This window comes from Pleurodeles waltl, chromosome 11, assembly GCF_031143425.1.
Source record: "Pleurodeles waltl isolate 20211129_DDA chromosome 11, aPleWal1.hap1.20221129, whole genome shotgun sequence".
Lineage (NCBI taxonomy): Eukaryota > Metazoa > Chordata > Amphibia > Caudata > Salamandridae > Pleurodeles > Pleurodeles waltl.
In genome coordinates this window covers 1207740-1232202 of record NC_090450.1, presented here as the reverse complement: position 1 = coordinate 1232202, position 24463 = coordinate 1207740, and the positions used below count along the sequence as shown (strand labels likewise).

At 47.8% G+C, this 24463-nt stretch overlaps 1 protein-coding gene across 8 annotated transcripts in view; it reads left to right on the top strand.

Annotated features, from left to right (window-relative positions):
- The window catches only part of OPA1 (OPA1 mitochondrial dynamin like GTPase), a 278588-nt gene that overhangs the window by 171745 nt on the left and 82380 nt on the right, over positions 1 to 24463 (top strand). For all 8 annotated transcript variants that reach the window (XR_011199307.1, XR_011199308.1, XR_011199309.1 and 5 more), the window contains one exon: positions 16731 to 16824. Coding sequence is in view for 5 of the 8 variants with exons in the window: in XM_069212739.1 (XP_069068840.1) it covers positions 16731 to 16824 (94 nt within the window). In the remaining 3 variants the exon portion in view is untranslated. The remainder of the gene's footprint in view (positions 1 to 16730; positions 16825 to 24463) is intronic.

The window sequence follows — 24463 nt, the reverse complement described above, 5'->3', positions numbered from 1 at the left end:
GTTTTTTTTATTTGTAAACAGCCAACAATGCCAGACCAAATCAAGCTTATTACTACAAGCGTCACCCTCGGCGCCTAAGTCGGTTTGTTTCTTTCTGTGTCTTCGAACACAGATTCAGTGCTCAGCTCCTTTTTTTCATCAGTTGGCAAATACTTTCAGATTCTTTTTTGTACTGTGCAAAGGAACAGTGTTCCCACAGAAGACTACAGGGTTCAAACTGTGCCATGACTGTCACAAACTGATGTTGGTAACGGACACGCTCAAGGGTCTGCCTGTTGTGTTTGGGCTCAAGGCAACACTCCACGACATGCAAAGAATTTGCCCTCATGCACCCTAACCGGATTCAGGACCATGAAGCAAAGCTGTATGTTGCCGAACACCAAAAGAAGTCACAGATCTATTGTAAGTTCCACACCAAAGTCGAGGGTGCAGATCTCTTTTGCTCTAGAGACAGTTCAGCAATAGGTCTTCTTTGCCGTCAAAGTAGACCTAGTCTAAGTTGAAGAAGCAACATAAGAAGGCAAAGTGGGACTTGACCTCATTCTGGCGCACTCTGTCCAAAGGAGGAGTGCTTAAAGTTGCCATCTGATCTTGCTCCCAGAGCTGGCCCTCTACTAGACCCATTGCACCCTGAATGTTCTGGACCATCAGTGACTCAGCTGCGGGTCAACACCTTTGAAGAGATCATGCTGCATGTTTTTGACACTCATCTGGTTTCCCTTGGTGCACTTTTAGGCACCAAGAATCCACATTGACTCCAGTCAATTCCCACTGGCAGATCCATCCTTGGCACTGCCCGAACCCCTTGAACCTGCGTCGGAACCTGCACTGACTCTGGCTCCAAGACCTGTTCCTTTCCATTCTTCATCGACGCCGACACTTATAGTGCCATGGGCTGAGCCCCTACAGAGACTGGTGTCTGACACCCAAACAAAGCCATCTTGTCCTCGACCAAGATCCTCTCTGACTGTGCATCAGCACACTTGGTTCTTATGTTGGAGTCGGAACGTATAATATTTCTTCTACCAAGGAGCATTCCTCTGACACTCAGTCATCTTTTTGGCTTGGATCATGACCACAGTTTTCCACCACCTGTTGATGATAGGGATGATTTACCTCCACGTTAAGATGATGAGAGTAAACATATATAGACTTGAAGGAGGCCAGTGGACTTGATACCCTGATATTGTGTTTATTTCACCCCTTGGTTACCAAGCCAAGAAGTGTGTTACGTTTGCTGTAGTCAGGTCGTAGACCTGCACCTGTTTTCTGTTGACATCAGCAAATCTCCTTATTGAGGCTTTGCTCAGTGGGCCAGCCTCATCTGAGTCCTTACTTCCATTTAATGAATCCCTGACTGATATTCTTATAGGCACTTGCACTATACCTTGCTCTTGCCTGGACTAGTGAACTGGCTGGTGACCAGACCCTGGTGATTCGTATTTTCTTATGCAGAGTCCTAGTCCTGAGAGTTTGGTAGTCCAGGCTTTCACCAATGAAGTAAATCCAAATGAATTCCCTATGATTTCGCTAGATGGGGAGTCAAAAAGATTGAGGCGTTCCCTAAGCAAATGTTCTCTTCGACCAGCTTGGCATCGAGGTCAGTCAGTGCGGTTTGGATGTTAGGCCATTTCACGTATACCCCCTGGGACGTGTCCAGTGAGATCTTGCTGGTGGTCCCAGAGTAGTTTCCACGTTCTTTGGCTCAAACCATTAAGGACGGCCAGGATCATCCAATTATGGCATTAGTGCTGACTGATTTCTTGTACAAGCGCTGGGCACTTCTGTGGTGCTCTACTGGTGTCCCTTATGTTTATATCTTTTTGCTGGATTCTGTCTGTTTGGCAGGATTGCAGATTCTGTCCTTGTACACTTTTACGGAAAGCGGAGTCACAATGCTTTCCGTCGCCCTTTCCACCCCTGCTCATCTGTTTTCCCCCCAGATACGATCCCTTTAAGGCTGCTCCAGAGGGTTACTGTGCCAGACCTCACAACCACTGCAACAGCCATTATAGTTCTTTTATGGTCAGGATGGGAATAAAGGAGTCATTGCGCATGTCACCTGGGCACCATTCTGCACAGTCCTCCGCCCCTCTGGCCTCCAGATGGTTTCAGGCCTCATTCCACCAGAGTCAAGCCCCTTTAGTTTGCCATTAGTGTCGACAGCCTCAATGTGGGAGGCAGAATCAGACAATGTCTCCCTTTGTGACAGTTTGTCACATTAGACTTAAGGGTCTTTTAGATCATCTGGCTGACATATGCCCTCCTGCCCCTTTCTCACCCACCAGAACGTCCTCCCACATCTGAACGATTTTCAGAGGATCACCTGTCGTTCTTGATGCAAGACATGCAGGCTTCACTGGCCATAGATGGGAAGCCGGCCTCTGAAACATGAAAAGGACAGAACTCCTACTGTTTCCTCTGGCCGGAGAAGTATGTGATTCTCTCCTCCAGAAAGATAAATTCAAAATTCTCACAACAGCCAAGTTCTATCAGCCTTTGATTCGGGCTACCAGATGGTTGCCTAGGACCCGTAGGACACATGCTTTCATGTGCCAGTCCTGCAGTCTCCGAGACATTACCTGCGGTTCAGAGGCACCCAAGAGCATTTTCATTTTGCTGTGCTCTCCTTCAACCTTTCCAGCCCCCTTCTGGTGTACACAGAATTGATGGCGGTGGTCACCTCGATGAGTGGCTGCTGAAGAAACGTCAAGATGACTAGAACTGCCTGACATCATTTGGGTTCTTAATAAACAAGCTAAATGACCTGACTCCTTCACAGACTCTTCTTTGTATAGGAGCTGTTCTGATCATTTTGCATGTCGGGCCTTGTGAATTTTGGTCACCATAAACTTCAGTGTAAAGGGACTCAGGCCTCCTATACCATCAGGAAGTGTTTACGCGGTTCCTAGCTAGTTTACAGTGCCCCAACTGAACCCCTTAACATACCAGGGTCCCAAATGGTATCTGCAACCTCAAACATGAGTACTATGATTCTCAAGTAAATAGTGGAAACCGATCTACCCTTTCGTTGTCACTCTGCATAACCAATGCCAAACACAAGTAAATGTATGTTGGAATATTTATTGCAGTAATCGTATTCTTATAGAAAAAGTATGAGCTGTGATTATTAGGCAGATGAAACAAGGCACAGTCACCAGCATTATAAAAATGGTGAAAAGGATAAATAGTTCAACCATGTTATTGTTACTGTGTTGGTACATTAATCTCTGCTACTACCTACACTGTGGAGAGCATAGTGGGAGTACCCTCTGCCATATCATCACGGTAAGCCTAACACCCCACATCTGGGTAAGGTGTACCAGGAACCCGGTCGAGTGAAGTGCAAGCTATCGTCCTTTGCAGGCTGGAGGTTGCAGTCAGCAGGACTGCATGTCAGCCACAGTGCACTGTGTTTCAGTACAATCCTAGCAGGAGTGCTCCTCTGCTGAATGTAGCACAGAGGCAGTGTTTCTAATACAAGCACCATTCGTGGCCTACTTTGTCAGGGGTGCAGGGCCGTTGCGATGATATGTCTGCAAAGAGGAGCTTTCGCAACTGGCATCGCGTTCTTTGTACCTAGCCTTGGATGGAGTTTACAGACTGGGTGGCAGTGATGCTTACAGGAAACATACTGCATGTACAGTGATTTCTCACTACAGTAGTCCATGACCGAGAAGCTGAGTAAAAAATGTCCATCAGAAAGAAAGGCTAAGTTAAAATTTGCAATCTAAACTGGAAGCTCTATGCAGACCCTGTTGTTCTTTACCACACCTCCATCGCAGCAAGTCTCAGACATTCAGGCTAGGATGCTGATGTTTCAGCCTCTGGCCTGGATCTCAGGACTGGAGAAACTCTGAGACGTCTTAGCCGGCTGGTTGGTCTCATGCAGCCTGCTCTTCCACACTGCAAGGAGGCGAGCTCAACAGTGGGACCTGAAGTCTCGGTGTGTCAGCATCAAGGGAACCTGGTGGATGTCATCCAGGTTTCAGAAGAGACTGCACAAGTTTCTCCATGGTGGCTGCTTGACTGCAAACTGACCAGTGGCATAATCCTCTTCCTTACCGCTCCAGAGCTGATATTGTAGATTGGTGTGTCCATGCGGGGCTGTGGAGTTCATCTGGGAGAGGTGATGAGTCGACCCTGGCTTCTGCTAGAAAACTAGCTCCACATAGTTTGTTGGAGCGGCTGGTCATCTATCTGGCGTTGAAGACCTTCCTGACTTCCATTAAGGGGAGGTCAGTTCAGGTTCTCACTAACAACACCACATCCAGGTGGTACCGAAAGAAGCAGGGCGAAGTGGGGGTACTGGGTCCTATGCTTAGAGGCACCGCACCTCTTGAGTTGGCTATAGCGGCAGGGCATTTCCCTGATTGTGAACCACCTGGCGAGATCTTTAAATGCTGGGCATGACCAGCTCAGCTGGCACCACCTGGGGGGGGATCATGAATGGCAGTTGCATTCTGAAGGGGCAAAGGACATCTTCCGACAGTGGCGAGAGCCCCGGCTGGGCCTATTTGCCAACATAGAGAACTCTGTCTCACAACTTTAGCATGTTGGAGTTCCCAAGAAGGCTCTGTCTAGAAGGTTCATTCAGGCTAGAGTGGGGTTGGGACTACTGTACCCCTCTCCACCTGTCCCCCTCCATTCGTGACTTCTGGGGAAGATCAGGGATGCCTCGACCCCAGTAAGCCTAGTGGCTCTGGAATGGGCCAGGGATCTTCTGTCGCAGCTGCAGGGCAGTGGTCTGCACCAGAACGTGCTCATTCTATACCTCCTTTGTGGGGATTGAGCAGAGGTGGATGGCAGAGTTTGTTCTACTGCCTGAGGTTTTTGATCTCATCCTCACAGCCAGGCATCCCTCTACAAAGTCTATTTATGGCGGGCACTGGGACAGATATGTGGCCTGGTGTAATATCCACAACACAGACCCCTCACAAGCCAAACAGTTGTGTTATTGTTTGTTTTACTGTTTACCCTACAGGGTCTTTCAGTGGGTACAGCTGAAGGTTATTACAAGTCCTTTTGGCCTTTTTATTGGCCGGACCAACCTTTCTTGCTTAAATCACTTGTGATGTGATTGGAAGGGAATGTGTGTCAAACCTTTAACCAAACAGCTTGTGATGCCACAGTGGGATCTTAATTTGGCCCGACGTTCCTCAAGTGTGCCGCCTTTGAGCCAACGTATAGCTCCTTGTTGTGTCTGCTGACTCTCAAACGTATCTTCCTCTGTGAGAGCAATCCGGCCCGTCGCATGAGTGAGCTCCAGGCTCTCGCGATGCAGCCTACCTACACTACTCTTTTCACCGACAAACTGGTCTTCAGGACCAGAGCGACCTTCTGACACCTTTTCACGTTGGGCAGTCAAGTTATTTCTCTACCTCACCCCTCAAAAGAGGAGGAAGCTCCATTGTTTTGACCCCAAAGGAGCCCTACAGTTATCATTCCAAAGATCATGGGGTGGATAATAATTTTTTTGTGGATTTTTCTCGGGCAAATGAATGAAGGGCAGTGCAGAAAAGGTCTCTATCAAGCATGGTTAGACCTTTGCAGTAAAATCTTGTATGTGCTGCTGAAGAAGCAGCCTCAAGGTGGTTTGAGGGCTCATTCCACCAGGACTAAGGCCGTTACTGCTGCTTTGGCACACAGATGTGCCTGTTCTTGACATTGTTCAGCCCCTTTAAGGGATTCAGTGCACGCGCCCACAAAGCACTACTGCCTTGGCAGCAAGGTCTGATGGGAAGGGCGTTTTGGGTACTGTGGTCTGAGCCCACTCTGCAGACCCTCCACCTTGGGAGGTACTGCTTTGGTACCTATTCTAAAATTAGGGAATCGGGGGTTAGAATTATCTCTCAAAAGAACAACTTACCTTTGGTGATGCTCTTTCTGATGGATACAACTACCTGTGGATTCCTCACCTAATGAATACTCCCATTGTGCCAGCATTCAACGGAAATCTTCTTCCTAGCTTCTGCACGTCGACGAGGACGTCACATTTGCCCACGCGACGCCGTCTGACGTCATACAGGCAATAAGAGGTCCTCGCCGACGTCTGTTCCCTTTTTTCCGTGCCATTCGAAACGGTTATCTTCGAGGGAGCTACTGTTGCTGTTCGGCAGTTACAGTGTGTTTTTTGGCTGTGTTTTTTCTCTGAGGTTACTATGTCTCAGAGGAAGTCAGGTTTTAAGCCCTGTCGTGAGTGTGGGGGCAAAATGTCGGTAACTGACCCACATTCTGACTGTTTGTGGTGTCTAAGTTCCGATCATGATGTGGCCAGGTGTGATTCATGTCAGCATATGAATCCGAAAGCCCTGAAGGAGCGTGAGGCCAAACTTTTTATGGCGAAGTCGAAGAAAAAGGAGAATAGGCACCATCGAAAATCCTCCTCACCGAAGTCTCATCGGCGTTATCGAGACTCCCGGAGCTGTCGAGAATCACGGCGCCGGTCGAGTAAAGAGAGGTCTCGGTCGAGGTCGCCGTCGACTCGGCGTCGGAAGACTTGGGAGGTCAGTCCCACAGTCACTCCCCATCCGTCGACGCCGTTGCCTTCTCCAGCCTCGCCGACTTCGCCCGGATCTTCGGGCCAACCGCCTTCAGTATTTGAGGTTCCACAGCCTCAAATGTTCTCTCTGACGTTGCAGACGTCGAGGCCGGCGTCGGTGTCGCCTTCGATCCAGGCACCCCAGTATCCGGCTTTTCCGGCCCCTGGATCCGATAATACAGCATTTTTAAATGCGATGTTTTCCATCTTTCAGCAGATGGCTCCAGGTGGCGCCCCAGCTGGGCCTTCGGGTCCTTTGGCTTTTAACTTGGGTGCTCCGGCTCCGCTGCGACCAGCACCCTTCATGCCCTTTCTTCCCCTGGGGAACGTGGGCTCGGCGACGGTGTCGGCTCCGGTGGCTCCAGAGACTTCGTCTCCGGGAGTTTCGACTCCAGCGGCTTCGGTGTTTCGGCCAGTGACGCCGTCTAGGGCTTCTGCGACTCCGAAGCAGTCTTCCCTCCATCCGACTCCTGGTTCGGTGCCAAAGCTACCTGTGGCACCTGTTGAACCGGCGTCGGACGGATTCGGTGATCGGCGTCGTTCTTCGACATCTGCTGACGCCATGTCGACGCCGAGGATTGAGGAGAGGCTGCACTCGAAGAGACGTGCTCTCCGTCTCCTGGAAGAACAAGAGTATCAGCAGAACCTTGAGGAAGGAGAAATTGAAGACTCTGGTGAGGGTCTTCATGGGCTGGACACCGCTAGTGGCCTTGATACTTCCCCTGAGTGGGACTTGTCATCTCCGGGGGAGTATACTGAAGAGGCGGCCACTTTTCATGCTGTTATAAAGAAGGCAGCTAACTTTCTGGAACTGCCTTTGCCGGTGACTGAGGCGAAGCAGAATCTGCTGACAGAGGTGTTGCATCCGGCTTCTACATCAGCAGAACCTCTTTTGCCGTTCAACGAGGCGCTGTTGGAACCTGTGTTGGAGGTCTGGAAGAAGCCGGTGTCTTCTTCGGCTGTCAATAGGTCTGTGGCCAGGAGGTATCGGGCTGACCCTGGCTTTCTTAAGAGACACCCAACGCCTGAAAGCTTGGTGGTCCAGGCTTCCTGCTCGGCAAGGTCTGCCCCTGGGTCTTTTCCATCAGTGCCATCGGACAGAGACTCCAAGAAGATGGACATGCAATCCAAAAAGGTGTTCTCGTCATGTAGCATGGCATTAAAGTCCACCAATGCTACGTGTATTTTAGGGAGGTACATTTATGCTCTGATGGACGAAATAACATCTACGCATACAGAGGTTCCTCAAGGGCTGCTGAATCTCGTGTCGGACGCTCAAGCTGCTGCAACCCAGGTTATCCAATCTGGGTTGGATACAACTGACTCTGTGGCTAGAGCGATGGGCACGGCTGTAGTTACGAGGAGACAGGCTTGGCTTCGTAACTCACGGTTTTCATCAGATGTGCAGTCGACCCTGCTGGACCTCCCTTTTGATGGAGACCAGCTCTTTGGTGCCAAGGCAGATTCGGCCTTGGAGAGGTTTAAGGAGAGCAGGGCCACGGCCAAGTCGTTAGGATTACAAGCCACTTCTTCTGCCTCCTCCAGATTTTTTAGGAGGTTTCGAGGATTTGGTCGTGGCTCATCCTCCTCTTCCTTTCGGGGGAAATTACAGCAGCCTACCTCTTCTCTCACCTATAGATCTTTTAGAGGGAGGGGTAGGGTCCGCACCAGGGGAGCCTCTCAGCAGCACTCTGCCTCTTCCTCTTCCTCTGGAGGGGTGCAGCAGGGGATGCAGCCTTAGGCTTCCACCAATTCCCACTCACTCCACTCCTGTAGGGGGAGGTTACTGTATTTTCTTCACAAGTGGGAGGTCATCACATCAGACGCCTGGGTTACCAGCATTGTGAGAAAAGGCTACACCCTTCCCTTTCAGGAGTTTCCGCCCCCCCATCCCGCCCCGCCCATCTTATTGTTCAGAAGAACATCTCCTGTTGTTAGAACAGGAGGTTCAAGTCCTCCTTTTAAAGGGCGCGTGGAGTTGGTTCCAGAGCAGGAAAAGGGTCAAGGTTGTTATTCAAGGTACTTCCTGATTCCCAAGAAGGATGGTCAGTTGAGACCAATCCTGGACCTGAGGATTTTGAATTGGTTCCTCAAACAGGAAAAGTTCAAGATGCTGACCCTAGCTCAGGTGCTTTTGGCGTTGAACAAGGGAGATTGGATGGTGTCTGTCGACTTGCAGGATGCTTATTTTCATATCCCGATACTCAAGTCGCACAGGAAGTATCTCCGGTTTGTGGTGGGGTCGCAGCACTATCAGTTTGCGGTCCTCCCATTTGGTCTTACTTCAGCACCTCGAGTCTTCACCAAGGTGATGTCGGTGGTTGCGGCAGAGCTCAGAAGGAAGGGGATAGCAGTATTCCCTTACTTGGACGACTGGTTGATCAAAGCCAAGTCCCCGGAGCTTGTGTTGCATCATTTGCAGTCGACAACCCAGTTGTTGTTCGACTTGGGCTTTTCAGTGAACGTGCCCAAATCTCACCTAGAGCCCTCTCATCGCCTTCTGTTCATAGGGGCAGTACTGGATACAACATTGAATCGAGCCTTTCCTCCGCCTCAGCGGATGCAAGACATTCAGGCGTTGGTTCCAATGTTTCAAAGTGGAGCGGTCATTCCAGTCCTCAAGGTCCTACGTCTGCTCGGTCTGTTTGCCTCCTGCATACTGTTGGTCACGCATGATCGCTGGCACATGAGGGCTCTTCAGTGGTGCCTCCAAAGGCAGTGGTCTCAACACAAAGGGGATCTCGAAGGTTCTGTCAAGGTCTCCAGAGATGCTGCCACGGATTTGAAGTGGTGGATTGCGGACGACAATCTTTCCCAGGGAAGGCCGTTCACGCAGCCTCCACCAGTGACCACGGTCATAACGGATGCTTCCACTCTAGGGTGGGGAGCTCATCTGGGGGACCTGGAGATCAAAGGGCTTTGGTCTCCAGAGGAACAGATGTTTCATATCAATCTGTTAGAGTTACGGGCTGTACGGCTGGCTCTCAGGGCCTTCCTCCCATCCCTTCGCGGTCAGTCGGTTCAGGTCCTGACGGACAACACTACCGCGATGTGGTATATAAACAAACAGGGAGGAGTGGAGTCGTACCTTCTCTGCAGAGAAGCTCTTCGACTATGGTCCTGGGCAAAGGACCATCAGATTTGCTTGGTAGCAAATCATCTGGCCGGAGTCTTGAATGTACGTGAGGACAATCTCAGTCGCCATTTCTCGGCCGACCACGAGTGGCGTCTCCATCCAGATCAAGTCCGTCTAATCTTCCAGATGTGGGGGTTTCCTCGGATAGATCTGTTTGCCACCCGGGAGAACTCGCACTGCCCGTTATTCTGCAGCCTCCAGTATCCGGTGCAAGGAGCGTTGGGGGACGCGTTTCAGAGAACCTGGTGCGACCAGTTGCTTTACGCGTTTCCCCCCCATACCCTTGATTCCTCGAGTGTTGAGGAAAATTCGCCAAGACCGGGCCCAGTTAATCTTAATTGCTCGCGATTGGCCAAGGAGGGTGTGGTATTCCGACCTTCTCCAACTCTCACTGTGCCCTCCGCTCCGTCTCCCTCTCAGGGCAGACCTCCTCTCGCAGTCGCAGGGGCAGTTTTTACACCCCCACCTCCAGAGCCTGCACCTTCATGCCTGGAGATTGAGCGGGGCAACCTGAGTTCCTTTTCTCTCCCGCCTGATGTAGTGGATGTTATCTTAGCGGCCAGGCGACACTCCACTAAATCTATCTACGCTAATAGGTGGTCTAAATTTGTGGTATGGTGTGGAGAGAGACAGATTGATCCCTTGCGTGCTCATTTGTCAGACGTTTTATCTTTTGCTTTGTCTTTAGCACAGAGGGGTTGTGCAGTGGCTACTGTTAAGGGTTACTTGTCTGCCTTTTCAGCCTTTCTTTGTCTTCCAGACCAGCCTTCGTTATTTAAATCTCCTATAGTACTTAGATTCTTAAAGGGCCTTATGAATAAATTTCCTCCAAATCCTTTCGTTATGCCTCAATGGGATTTGTCCTTGGTTCTAACTTTCCTTATGGGGTCCCCTTTTGAGCCTATGCATTCTTGCCCCATAAGATTATTGGTTCTTAAAATGGTTTTCCTGGTTGCAATTACCTCTGCAAGGATAGTGAGTGAGTTGCAGGCTCTATCGGTAAAACCCCCTTATACATCTTTTTTTGGGGATAAGGTGGTGTTGAGGACCAAGGCTGCTTTCCTTCCGAAGGTTGTTTCACCCTTTCATTTGGCCCAGACAATTACTCTATCCACGTTTTTTCCTCCGCCTCATCCGTCAAAGGAAGAAGAGAGACTCCACTGCTTGGACCCAAAGAGGGCGCTAAGCTTTTATATAGACAGGACAAAGGATTTCAGGCTGGAGGATCAGCTTTTCATCGGATACGTGGGAAAGAGGAGAGGAAAGGCAGTCCACAAGAGAACACTCTCCAGGTGGGTTGTTCTTTGCATTAAAATGTGTTACTCTTTAGCAAAGAAGGATCCCCCTGATGGTATAAGAGCTCATTCCACCAGAGCTAGGTCGGCCTCCTCGGCCTTGACTAGTGGTGTTCCTGTGGTCGACATCTGCAAGGCCGCAACTTGGTCGTCCCTTCATACTAATGCGAAACATTACTGTTTGGACTCTGAGGTCAGAAGGGACGGCCATTTTGCACGGTCAGTGCTGCAGGATTTCTTGGTTTGACCATTCAGGCACCCACCACCGAGCGCGGTACTGCTTTGGGACTCTATTCATTAGGTGAGGAATCCACAGGTAGTTGTATCCATCAGAAGAACGAGTTACTTACCTTCGGTAACGACTTTTCTGGTGGATACATTAGCTACCTGTGGATTCCTCACAGTCCCACCCGCCTCCCCGTTGCCTGTTTGGTCTAACCAAGTAATTCTTGAGTGTGCTCCTCTTGGCTTTGAGGATGGGTATAGGTTATGTATAGTTTATATATTTATTTACTTGTTTAAAAAAAAAAAAATTATTAAATTAGTAGACCGACTTCTCACAATGATGTGTTGTTTACAATGTCATTAAATATTGCTATTGTCTTTTCATCTCAATACATTATTGTTCTCAGGCACGTAAAAAATGTTGGTACTGATGTTGGCACGTCGGCGAGGACCTCTTATTGCCTGTATGACGTCAGACGGCGTCGCGTGGGCAAATGTGACTTCCTCGTCGACGTACGAAGCTAGGAAGAAGATTTCCGTCGAATGCTGGCGCAATGGGAGTATTCATTAGGTGAGGAATCATTAGGTGAGGAATCCACAGGTAGCTAATGTATCCACCAGAAAAGTCGTTACCGAAGGTAAGTAACTCGTTCTTCTGGTGCATACTGTAGCTAACCAGAGATTCCTCTCTGCTCTCCCACCTCCCCGTTCCGTGGAGTGATCTTTTTATTGTCTAAAAAGGTCCCAAATTAGTGATCTGGGCACTTGTACAGACAGTTGTTTTGTGTGTCCGAGGATGTGGAAAGCCTCAAGCAAGGGTGGCACTTATCTGATACAATACTTTGTCACTAGTGGGGAAGAGGAACCTCAGCTAGGAGACGCATCACCCCACCTAGCTGTGCATGGTAGCACCTCTGTGAAAAGTTTCAAATCTAGTCTGGAACCTGGGAAAGATAATGCAGTTGAGGAATTTGAGGTTAGATAGAATATCCACCACGAGGAGCATTACTGAAGTTAAGTAACTTGTTAATTTAAGTCAAAAAACCCTTGTGAGTTAAATACAATTCTAGTTTTGGTTTAAAAACAGCTGAAGAGCAGGACATGCCAGACACACAAAAACGTAACACGTTCTAAGGCGTAATCCCTGCCAGCCACATGTGAGCATGCCACCAAACAAGTCTTTTCAAACCAGGGCCATATCAATTTAGAGTATGATATTGATTATAAAATATGAGTAGACCTTTGAAATTCAAAGCAGGCTTTCAAGTTGCTAGGGAGCAACCCTTGAAGTGATTTTCCAAATAATGCCTAAGGATCAAAATGTATTTAAGTCCTCAAATGGAAGTCACCTCAGCGCCAGGCAGGGACTTTCTAGGTTCCTGTGATTCCTGTTTGAGTATGTACACATCAAGGAGTGAGAGGCCAAAGTTATTTACAGGCAAGGACTGTGATGACAAGTGGAGCAATCGTCGATTGAGGCCACTTTTGGGATTGCCCACTCACACTCATCTGGGGAAAAAGAGGAAGTACAAAAACCACAAACAACATGGAAGAGATAAGTTACCTGGAGACGCACCATTTTCCTCAGAATCTTCATCCTCTCAACTAGAAATGGTCCTGATGGTACAAACTGACCGTCCAAGCTGCTCCGCACCTTTGCCTCCATCGGACCTGACCTCGGAGACTTCTGAACTTCGGCAGCCATGAAATTCCCGAAGCCTCCAGTGTTGACTCCAGCATGTCCGGAATCCCGGTGTCGGCCCTGTCTTACCCAGAATCCCTGCATCACGTACAGACCTAGTGGCATTTCTTAACCACAGCTCCCTCTGGCGCGTCCGTGGGCCCTACAGCACCTTGCAGCCTGCCTATGATCATGCTTTTGAAGACCTTTGGCTTCAACAGCTGTTCCTGCTTTCACTCCAGTCACATTGATACTGCTCTGACATCAGTGCTGTCGCTGGCACAACCACAGAAGCTGCTTCCTCCAGCGCCTGACTTTGAGCCTCCTCCGTCTTCAGAGGCCCTGGTCAGAACAGATCCAGGAGGGAGGTCCAGAGGTCCTTGGAAGAAGAGAAGTGCACTTAGAGCATACAACAACTTTTGTGGATCCGTCTGACCACTTCAGTCTCTATGCCTATGGAGAAGATGCAGAAGAACGCTACTATGAATCAGCAGTCTTATCCTCTGCTAGTGGGCTCGACACCTCGCCTGAAATCAATATGGAATTTCCCTCTGGGCCCCCAACCCCAGAGGTTGTCATTCCAGTCTGTCAGGAAGGCATCAGAAGTGCTGAGCCCACATACAGCTGCCAATGGGCACCTTCAAGATGAATGCCCTTTTGGGGGGGGTCCTTCTTCCATCAGCACCAACTGCGGAACCCCTGCCTCCCTTTAATGGAGCCTTGGTAGAGCCGTCATGGCAGCTTCGAAGAAGCCCACTGCAGCACCAGCTGTGAATAGATTGGTGGCAAAACTGTCCTGCTCCTCTTGCCACAGCAGTCACCCCAAGAGTTTAATTATCCGAGAATCCCATCCTCTGGACAACTGGCAGGGAGCTTCCCTTCATTTCAGGTAGCCTAAGGGAATTAAGGCATATAGAAAAAGATGTTCTCAATGGGCAGTATGGCCTTGAAGTCCTTAAACACCAACTGCCTTTTGGCACCACACACCTGCACTGTAGGGAAGCACCCCTTATGGCATTATTTGCCCCCACTTTTTGCCTGATTTCTGATGTGGCTTCGATTGTCAGTGCATCTGCTAACCAGGTCCTCAGTGCCAGATCTCTTTCCTCAAAACTGCACAGTTGTTCTACACAATTGGCACACTCTTTAGCACTATAAGTCCCTAGTAAATTATATCCCTGGTACCTAGGGCATAGGGTACTATGGAAGGTCCCTGAGGACTGCAGCATGTGTCGTGCGCCCTCTGGGACCTCTCACCAAACCCACACAGTGCTGCCATTGCAGACTTCATGCGTTGATGAAGGCTAAATTGACAACACGACCTGTCACGCACCCATGTGTACCTGGTCAGCTATCACTGCATGTGCCAGGTGTAAGTCACCTCCAAGGAAGGGTGCATCAGGACACGTGCGGGCATATATGTACGAGCAGATATGCCCCTGCTTATGTCTCTGTCCCTTCTGAGACGTGGTGAGCAGGGAAGCTATTTTAAACGCATGTGCTGGACATTGGTCGTTAGGAGTTTCCCAGCTATATGATGGCTTCTCTGAACCCTGGGATGTTTAGTATCAGACATATGTGAATAATAAACCCGCAATGAATCCAGTGCCCCTTGAAAACCTACCCGCTACTATTGTGCTGACTTGACTGGTCCATTGAGGGGATCTTTGGGAAATTCTTTTAAGTTGTGGTGGAACTTTCAGCTACAGTATGTGTTTCCCCACCCACACTTGATTACTTGCATTCTAAGCAAGGTTGACCAAGACCAGGCCAAGTCATTCTAGTTACCCTGGGTTGGCCAAGGAGGGTGTGCAGACCTTTAGTGCTTCTCCACAAGTCCCCTGCTCAATCTGCCATCCAGATCAGGTCTTCTGTCCTAGTCGGGGGCTAGGGGATGGTGCTTCACCCTGATCTCCGAGGCTTACACCTTCATGCCTGAGCAGGAACATTAAAGCTCCTATTAGCTACCTCTTGAGGTGGTCGACGTAACCCTGTCAACTTTGCACTTCTCTGCAAAATGTGTTTATTCCTGGAGATTGAACAGCTTTGTTTCATGATGTTCAAACACCAGCATATACCCTCTTCAATCATGTTTGCTGCATATGCTGTGGTTCTCACTACCTCGAGCCCAGAAGGGGTGTTTATCGGCACCTTTAAGAGGTATTTGCCTGTGTTGTCATTGTTCCTGTATCGCCCAGATCAGACTTCCCTATTCAAATCCCCTATTGTGATGCATTCCTGAGGCGCTGAATAATTTGTATCCACCATCTCCCTTTGCTGTGCCTCAGTGGGTTCTTAATCTTGATTTCATATTTTTTATGGGATTTCCATTGAGCCTCTTCCCAGTTGCCAGTTGCAGATGTTAACCTTCAACCCTGTTTTTGGTGGCTATCACCGTGACGAGACAGGTCAGTAAATTACAGGCTTTGAGTTTCCATACATTATTCACCTAATTTTTCCCTGACAAATTGGTGTTTTGAAACAAGGCTGTTTTCCTTCCTCGAGTGGCGGCTCCCTTTCATTTAGGTCCGTCCATCATCCTACCGACCGCCTATCCCGCACTGCACTCCAGAAGGAGAAGCAGCTTCATACGTTGGATCCTCGATGAGCGTTCAGTTTCTCGATGGACCAGCGATTACGGACTGGGTGACCAGCTCCTCACTGGGCACTGCGGTTCCACGAAAGGCAAAGCGTTCCTGAAGCGGACACTGTCCGGATTGATTTCCTCCTCATCAACACCTGCTACGCTTTGGCCAAGAAAGAACCTCCGGGAGGGATCAGAGTTCATTCCAACAGGGCCAAATCTTTAAACTCTGCCCTTGCCAGAGGGGTTCCGGTCAGAAGAATCTGCAAGGCGTCTACGTGCAATCCCTATACGCTTTCGCTAAGCTTCACTGCCTGGGTTGCAAAGTCCACAGGACGCCCACTTCACCAGATCAGTTCTGCAGGACTTGCTCATCTGGCCATCCATCAGCCTTCTACCAGAAAGGTTGCTGCTTTGGAATCTCTCTTACAGGTGAGGAATCAGCAGGTAGAAGTGTCCATCAGTAGAAAAAGGTACTTAGCCTGTGGAAAAAATCCTCGGGTGGATATTTTGTCTACTTGCAGATTCCTCACCATTCCCTCCCACCTCCCTGTTCGATGGACGTGTAATACAGAGTTAAGATCCCAGTTCATGGTTGGTCCTGCACTGCTGAATTCTGATGCTAGTCATCTGATCTCCTCAAAGGGCTGGAAAAATGGATTCAGTCTGAAGTGTTTGAGGGGGGGTGCTCTGTAGCTCCTGTGAGGTCATCGACCTCACCAGTGATATCGACACAAAGCCAGCGCCCCTGCCAGCAACTTGAAATTTCCAGATTCAGTCTGACGCCTGGGTTCATTTTTCGGTTGAGTGATGTAGAATATCCACCAGAAGTATCGCTCTGCAGGTAAGTAACCTTTTCTTCTATTCAGTGATTAACTTTTTAGGTATGGAAGGACAACTGTTGCTTTCTAATATTTTGATATTATCTGACTGCAGTCCTTCCAAGTAATGCAGCTTAAAATAAGATTTTAAAAAACAAGGGGGGGTGCTTTCATGTTTTATCTGATCTGAAAATATAGTTAAAAAATCTTTTTTAGCTCCGTTCGGGTGGATACAAATGCACTTTGATCCTATACAGCACGCCGCTGCCTTTGGCCACATTCGTGCTGTAAGAATACCACATACATTTATGCACACGTTCATGATTCTGTACCTATACTGTGCTTTCTTGCAGTCCCAGTACTTGAGTTGTGCATGTCTGCTGTATGAGAATTTACAGGTGTGATCCTTACACTGTCTAAGTTAACTCACGGCTCTGTCTCCTTCAGCTCGAATGCAACGATGTGGTCTTATTCTGGAGGATACAGCGTATGCTGGCGATCACTGCCAACACCCTGCGGCAGCAACTCACCAACAATGAAGGTGAGTTCTGCTTTCCTTCTCTGTGCATGGTGCCCTACACTGCATTTGTATTTGAGGCAACTTGTGATACTTTCGAGGGATTAACAACTTGTAGATAAATCCCCTCAATTTGACCTCACTTCGTGCTGCTGTTGGTTGGCCTGGTGATTTGTTGAGTAACATGTTGCTTAAAGAGCTGTGATGAAATTGTAATGCAGGCTTGACAGGGGTGGCTTCTGAAATGTTTCTCACTCCTTTTGACTCTGTAGCTTCTTGTTCCACAGTTCTGGACAGATATTTTTGATTTGGGAGCTTTTGGGCAAGTGGGTGCACAGGCACAGAAGTAAAGCTTATAATAACTCATTTTACAGAGTAAATCAACACCAAGTGCTGGATGTGATAAAGTGAAGCTCGGACAAGTGTGTTTTCCCCCAGAACAGGCAGGTTTTTATTGAAGAATCCACATCACCCTCGGCTATCCCACTAATACGCAGCCTCAGGAGGAGCTATGAAACAAATGACCCACTCACTGCACTGAGAGTGGGTCAGACATACATTCCTCACCAGCTTACAAAACATTCAGCACTAGTAAACCTGTGTCTTTGCTCCTGAAAGAGTGTAGGAAGCTGGCTCTTTCTATGGCATATCAAAATGAGAGAGATCTTGCAAGGAGTCCAGGGGTTCCCTTACTAGTGGGTGGGGGCTTGCTCTAGCAGTCCCGAGGTGCTCATTTATGGGGTAGTGTGGATGGGCAGCCTTGGGCTTATCCAAGAGGAGAGTTAGACTCTGCAAACACACACACAGTCAATAAATGAGACGCAAGACTCAATCAGGAGATCCATGCGAGAGAGGGCCTCTTTTTGACATGGTTACCCCCTACCCCCACCCACCCACCTTTTACCTGATGTTGATGTGTTCTGGAAAGTGTAGTGCCCAGGGCCCCTGCTAACCAGGTTCCCTGGGCCAGGGCTCTTTCCCTAAATCTGTTGTGATGCATTGGCACAATTGGATACACCTTTAGCTACCACTATAAGTCTCTAGTAAGTGGGCACCTATGTGTCCAGGGCATGGAGTACTATGGATAGGCCCCTGCGGGCAGCAACACTGATTGTGCTACCCTCTAGGGCCATGCATGTAGATGCACCCAGCACTACCACTGCAGGCTGAGTGTCCTGGTGCAAACCTAAAACACAAACTCGACATGGCACACTCTGTGTGCCCTGCCCACCATACACTGCATTTACTATGGGTAAGTCAGCCCTCTGGCAGTCCGTACAGCCCTAAGGCAGGGTGCTCCATATTATATGTGAGGGCATAGCAGATTTTTATTTTATTTTTTAAATATTTTTATTAACAATTTGCTGTTATACAAATACAGAATGATTTGGCGTGGTAGTTGTGATTACACATGCAGCTCAGGGTGTTACATATTTTTTGGTCAAATATCATGTACTTTCTTTTACTTTTACATCAATTTGAATTGCTTATTTTCTAATTCTGAAGCCTCGTACATTTGCCTGTGCACCACTGAAGAGCTATGCCATCGATCTGATTGTTGTACATCTAGAACAGTCTTTAACCAAAGTTAAACAGATTAATGGTGCCATGGAACTTGGATGGGCAGGTGGTTCCATTATCTGAAGTCAACTTCCTCTCCATTACCCTGGAGCAGGGTTGGCACTTTTCATGTTATCCATCCCTGTTTTAATCCCAAGACGGTAACTCCCTCAAATAATGCCCGTCCCCTCTAACACCACTCAGTCATTTCTGTGCCCTCGGCCGTGCATTTCATGTCTGTCTTCGTTTCTCTTCTAGTGTCTTCTAGGTTCTGAACCCTGGTTTTATCCTTCCCTACCCCAGGAGTTGTGTCACTGCCGATCTCTATCTTGGGTCTTTATTTTAATCTTTATGTCAGTCCCTCTGTGGTTGTGTCCGTACCCCTCAGCATCCCTTCGCACTTTGTCATTATCTCCTCCCATTATGGAGCGATAGGGGTCTGGCGGAGTCCACGCTCCTCCTCTCTCTTCAGTATCTGCAGTTCTGCTCTGGCCCACTTCTCTACTTCCTGTCTCCATTCCGTCAGTGATGGGCATCTGGGGGATTTCCGCCCCAATGTGATCAGTCTCCGGTATAAAACCAGAGCGAGGTTCATAAAACGACCCCTCGCTTTCCCACGTGGGAGTCCGGTTCCAAGACCCAATAGGCACACACTGGGAGATGGGGCTAAATCCCTTTCAAGCTGTCTAGAGAGGTCCGTCAACACACTGCCCCAGCCCTGACGCAGGTCTGGGCAGCTCCACACCATGTGGTCTGAGAGCATAGCTGAATGAGCAATATGCCCCACTGTGTCCTTGCCAAACCTGGGACACAGTGAGTGAACAGAGCAACCATTTAACTACATGTGCTGGACACTGGTCAACACAAGTTTCTCAGCTACATGATGGCCACTCTGAACCCTAGGTTGTTGGTATCAAACAACTCAGAATGATAAATCCAAACTGCTGCCAGTATTGGATTTACCCCTAAATGTACCCAGGGGCCACATTAGAGGTGCCCCCTGCAAAAGCTAACTATCATGGCAGGGTTGCTGACTGGTCTTATCCAGCTGCCATCTCCAGTTAGCCAATATACAAACCTTTGCAGAAGAGGCCTGCCTCTCTGGTTTGTAAGACAATGCCCTTCCTGGGTGGAGGAGCAAACGCCCCCTCCCTCAGCAATGTGCACTGTCCTTGTGGTAAGCTTCAAAGGGCTTACCACCCTTGAAACTCGACCCCCAAGCCTGCTGCTAGCAGGATTGGGTCAGTGGCAGACCCCACTTCTTCCCCACCCAGAACTAACTGTAGTCACAGATGCATGACGTGATACAATCATATGGGAGAGGTGGAGATCCAGTGACTCTGGTCTGCAGTAGAGTTTCAACTCCACATCAACCTGTTGGATTTGCAAGTGATTTTCTTGGCCTTAAAAACCATATTCCTGGTGGTTCAGCATCTGGTGGGCTCTTTGAACACCAGAGCACACACACTAAGCAGGTGATGCTTTCCGGATCATGAATGGAGTCTCCATCCAGAGGTAGTGCAAGGTCTCCAGAGATTGGGGAGAACCTTGGTTAGTTCTATTCGCTACCACCGAGAATGTGCAGTGTCAGCTTTTCTAAACACTGTCGTTTCCTACACTAGGACATGCTTTCGTCTTGAGTGGAGCTCAGGCCTCCCCTATGCCTTTCTGCCGAAACCACTCCTGCCTACAGTTCTCAAGAAGATCAGGAACGACCAGGATCAAGTGATTCTTGTGGCTCTGGACTGGACACAGAGAGTCTGGCATCCTGAACTCCTGAGCATGGGCATTGGTCCTCCAATAGAGCTGCCGCTTTAGGAGGATCTTCTGTCACAGCAACAGAGCAGGGTCCTGCACCCAAACCTGTGCACGCTTGCTTTCGTGCTTGGAGAGAGTCCAGGCAGTTACCAGTTTTTGACCTCCCTACAGAGGTAATGTCATTCTGCCAGCCAGATTTCCCTCTTCCAAGATTGTATACTCCTGCCATTGAGAGAGATTTGTGACTTGGTGTGCTTCTAAAATTGTTGGTCATCTTTCTGCACATTTGTCTGAGATTTCGTTGTTTCTTCATTAGCGCTGCAAGGCTTTGCTTTGGGCACAATTACAGTTTATCTTTCGGACATATCGGGGTTGTTTTGGTTGCTGAATCACCCCTCCTTGTTTGTCACCTTTTGTGACTTGCTTACAAAAAGGATTTATGCAAATGTTCCCTCCAAACCCTCATGCCCCAATTGGACTCTGATCTAGTTCTGACTTTCCTGATGTGCTCACCCTTTGAGCCCTTTCATAATGGCCTTGTACACCTTTTGACTATTAAAATGGCTTTTCTAGTGACCATTATATCATCCAGGAAGGATAGTGAACTGCAGGCACTCTCTGTGCCCCATCCTTACACAACATTTTTCCTAGACAAACTGGTTCAGAGAACACGTTCTCATTTCTGCTGGAAAAAGAGTATTATTGTCCTGTATTGATTGTACTGAAGAGTTCCTGGTGGACGATCATTCGTTCAGTGGACTCGTCAGGGCGATGAAAGGAAAGGTCACACAGATGGATTGTTGTTTTCATTTATATTTGCCACACATTGGCCAACAAGCAGCCCCCTAAAGGCTTGCATGCTCATTTCAACAAAGCCAAGGCTGCGGCCACAGCGTTGGCTCATGGAGTCCCTGACCTGGACGTCTATCAGGGAGCAGTGTGGGTGTCTCTGCACATGTTTACCAAGCACTTCTCCCTGGACAGTCAGTTTCGTCGTGATGGGCACTTTGTCCGTTTGATCCCCCAGAACTTTCTGGTCTAAATCGCCCCACCTAGAGGGAGTTATATCTTGCTTGGATATCTATTCTAAGGTAAGGAATCTGAATCTAGAAGTTTCTATCAGATGAACAAGTTACCTACTTTTGGTGATGCCTTTCAGTGGTCCCCAGTCTGTGTGCCAACACATCCCGGTGCACTGTCAGAACTAGCAAGGGATGCCGCGTACCAAGGGTTTCTCATTTTCAGTTTCAAGAAATGATCACTAGTTAGCATCTAGACAGAAATGTGAGGTTTTCAATAGATGCGTAAAACCTCCAGAGTCTTCCACTAGATGGCAGCAGATCATTGTTTATAAAGGGTGTAGAAGGGAATGTTACTAGTCCCTCTCGCCTGCAGCAGTGGTTTCTGCTAAGACCTGCATTTCAGGAAAGAGAGGTGGAAGCTTCAGCTGCTGCAGGTTTACATGCGGGAGAAATGCTGGGATTGGAGGCAGACACAGGGCTTGTCAACCATCTTGAAAGGTGCTCAGTGGCTTGTGATGCCCTTATTCTCCTATAAGGCAAACAGGGACCTCCCTGCTACCCATAAGTAGCCAATGTCATCACTTTCTAGACTGGAATAATAGTGCCTGGTTTTCACAGAATACTTTCAAGAATCAAATGTACCTCTTATAAACGTATCCGTTTTTTCCCCTCACTCACTTTGGCTCCCTGGTGTTAAGGACAGTCTCTCATTTCCTGTCCTTGCACCAGTAATTACCAATAAAGCATTTATTTAGCATAATCAGCTTATTTTGAGCATGAAAAACTGCAGAAGATAAATACCAAAGATATGTATTGTAAAAAATATTAAATGTACACATTTCTATTGTCCCATTCATAACCTCATAAAACGCTTTGTATAGCTCATCAGGGGTGTGGAATTTAATAAAATATCTACTTGTCCATGGGACAGGTTGCTTCTTAAATCTACTGTCCATTAAAAAAATCTAATTATGACAGCAATCTCATTCTATAAAAGCTTTGGTAATAGCTTCTCTATGCAAGGGCTAATTCTATAGTAGGGCTTGAGTACTAGCAATTTCAAGTACTACTATAGCGATTTCCTGATTTTGCCACCTTTCCGCAGATCTACATACTGGGGCTGGAAAAAGCAGTAAGTAATAGTTCCAGGGCTGCAATGCCTTTGTGTCTGTGCAAACCTACTACCATGCATGTGCTAGTGATTTTCACCAGCTGCTGTCAAATCTTTTCCCATACTGAGAAAGGTTGGAAATTAACTCCTGACAAGGGCAGAAGCACAAGTTCCCCAAGGTTGGGAAAAATGGTTGGAGGAAAGGTGAACTTGTAAAAGCTCAATAGATTTCCACCTATATAAATCTACACATGCATATTTGCTCATACTAAAATACTGTTCACAAATATTTTCTAGGAGTACGATTTCCTGGTTCATTTCTGTAAATTCTTGTGAATTCATGAATGCCACTAATGCAGAGACATATACTACGGGTGCACGTTTGTATCTTTCTTTAAGAATTGTACCCTGGTTAGGTCTAATGTTAACCAAGACATTTTGTTTTGATTAAAATTCTGTCTCTCTATCGGCTGGCTTTACTGTGAGTGACAGCATTTTGCTCTTCCACAAAGAGCATATTGGCACACTAAGCTGTTATGGTCAGCTCCAGGAACTACTGCGGAAATGTGTGCTTTTTGACACCCAAAGTCTTTTTCTTTTTTTTTTGTTTTTTTTTTTTTGTTTTTGTTTTTTTCCATTTTTTTTTTTGCATTTTGCCAATATTTGTTACGATGGTGAGGGCCTCGCAGCTCCCACAAAAATAAAATGTTACAAAAGCCATTTCAAAAGGCGACACACATTGACAAAACCAAAAGATTGACAACCAATGTCGAATCATTTGGCTTTTCCAGTGCTTGTTTAATTTCATGTTTCCGATAATCCTGTTGAAAATGGTTACGCTGATTTGCCATTATGAGTACTGTTTAGAAATACTGGCATGTATCAACACATTTTTACTAAATTATGCTTCGAGAAATAGTGCCTAAAATTTCCCAGTCACAGCAATACCAGCCCAGAAACGGACTGTGCTGAAATATATGCAGTGCCTCCTGATGTGCTAATGTCAGGGGTGTAGGGTCAGTGGGGGTTGTTTGGGGTGTTACTCCAGTCCCCCTCACCCTTTCCCCCCAACTCCACCTCCACCCCTCCAATAAATGTATTTCCTGATAAATAGTTGGGTGGAAGTGCTTTCAGTCAGGTATAGTGAGATGTCTGGCGGATTTCACCAGGAATTTTTACACACAGACAAAAACTCACATACACTTTCTCTGTTTGGAAATACTTCAAACATGTTGGTTATTTCACAGAATAATGTGCTCTCTCTCACTTAGTTCACCTACCAATCCAGCAATGCTTCCCCTTTTCACTGCAGCCTAAGCCCCTCTTGTGCGCCCTGCTTGTCATATAATGTATTTCACATTGTGTCAGCGTGATTGTCTGAAGCTCACACCCCCCACAATCAAACTGAGCAAGCTCCACCCCCGGCTAATGTAAACCTTTTTTTTTTTTTATGGTTTGGTAACTTGGGGGTGGGGAAAAGATTGAAAGGCAGGATGTAGAGAGACTGAGTTAACCTGTCTCTGTTAGGGAGAACCCAGTAGTGAGACCACCTCTGTCCCCTACATATTCCCTGGGTAGATCATCAGCCCGTGTAGGGGCTCCAATTTACACACATTTCTTCTGTGGCATGCTCCAAGCTACTGTGCAGTGAACCCACCTTCTTTAGGAAATAGAACATGTCTGCCTCCGGGAGAAATTTGCTTGCAAAATGAAAATGTGTGCTTTTTTTGGAAATGTTTGTATTGACTTTGTACGGTGCTCTGCTACCTGGTGTTGAGGCCCGGTCTGGGCCATCAGACTGGAGGCAATAATGAGCAAATAACTAGACTGCAGGCCTTTTCTATCAGTGCACCCAGGATCTGAAACAACATTCCTGTATCTATCAGGGCCTCACAATCTCTGGAACACGCTAAAGGTACACTCTTTAAAGAGCACTACATCATAAGTAACAGTTCACTTCTCCGAGAACCCTCTTTCCCTCCAATCAGTCGTTGACACTGCATGGGGCTCCACAGTGGATAGGATAAGATTATATCCATGGTTATACCACCTTCATCCCAGTTATTTTCAGGAAGAAAAATAGAAGTACTTCGGAGGCCGGGCCCCCACCTGCTAAAAAACGTAACAAGATGGTGAGCCTTTGGCAAGGGCCAACAACGACTCCTTACCGACACACACATCCTCCACACTACATCAACAGATTTCTCTTTAA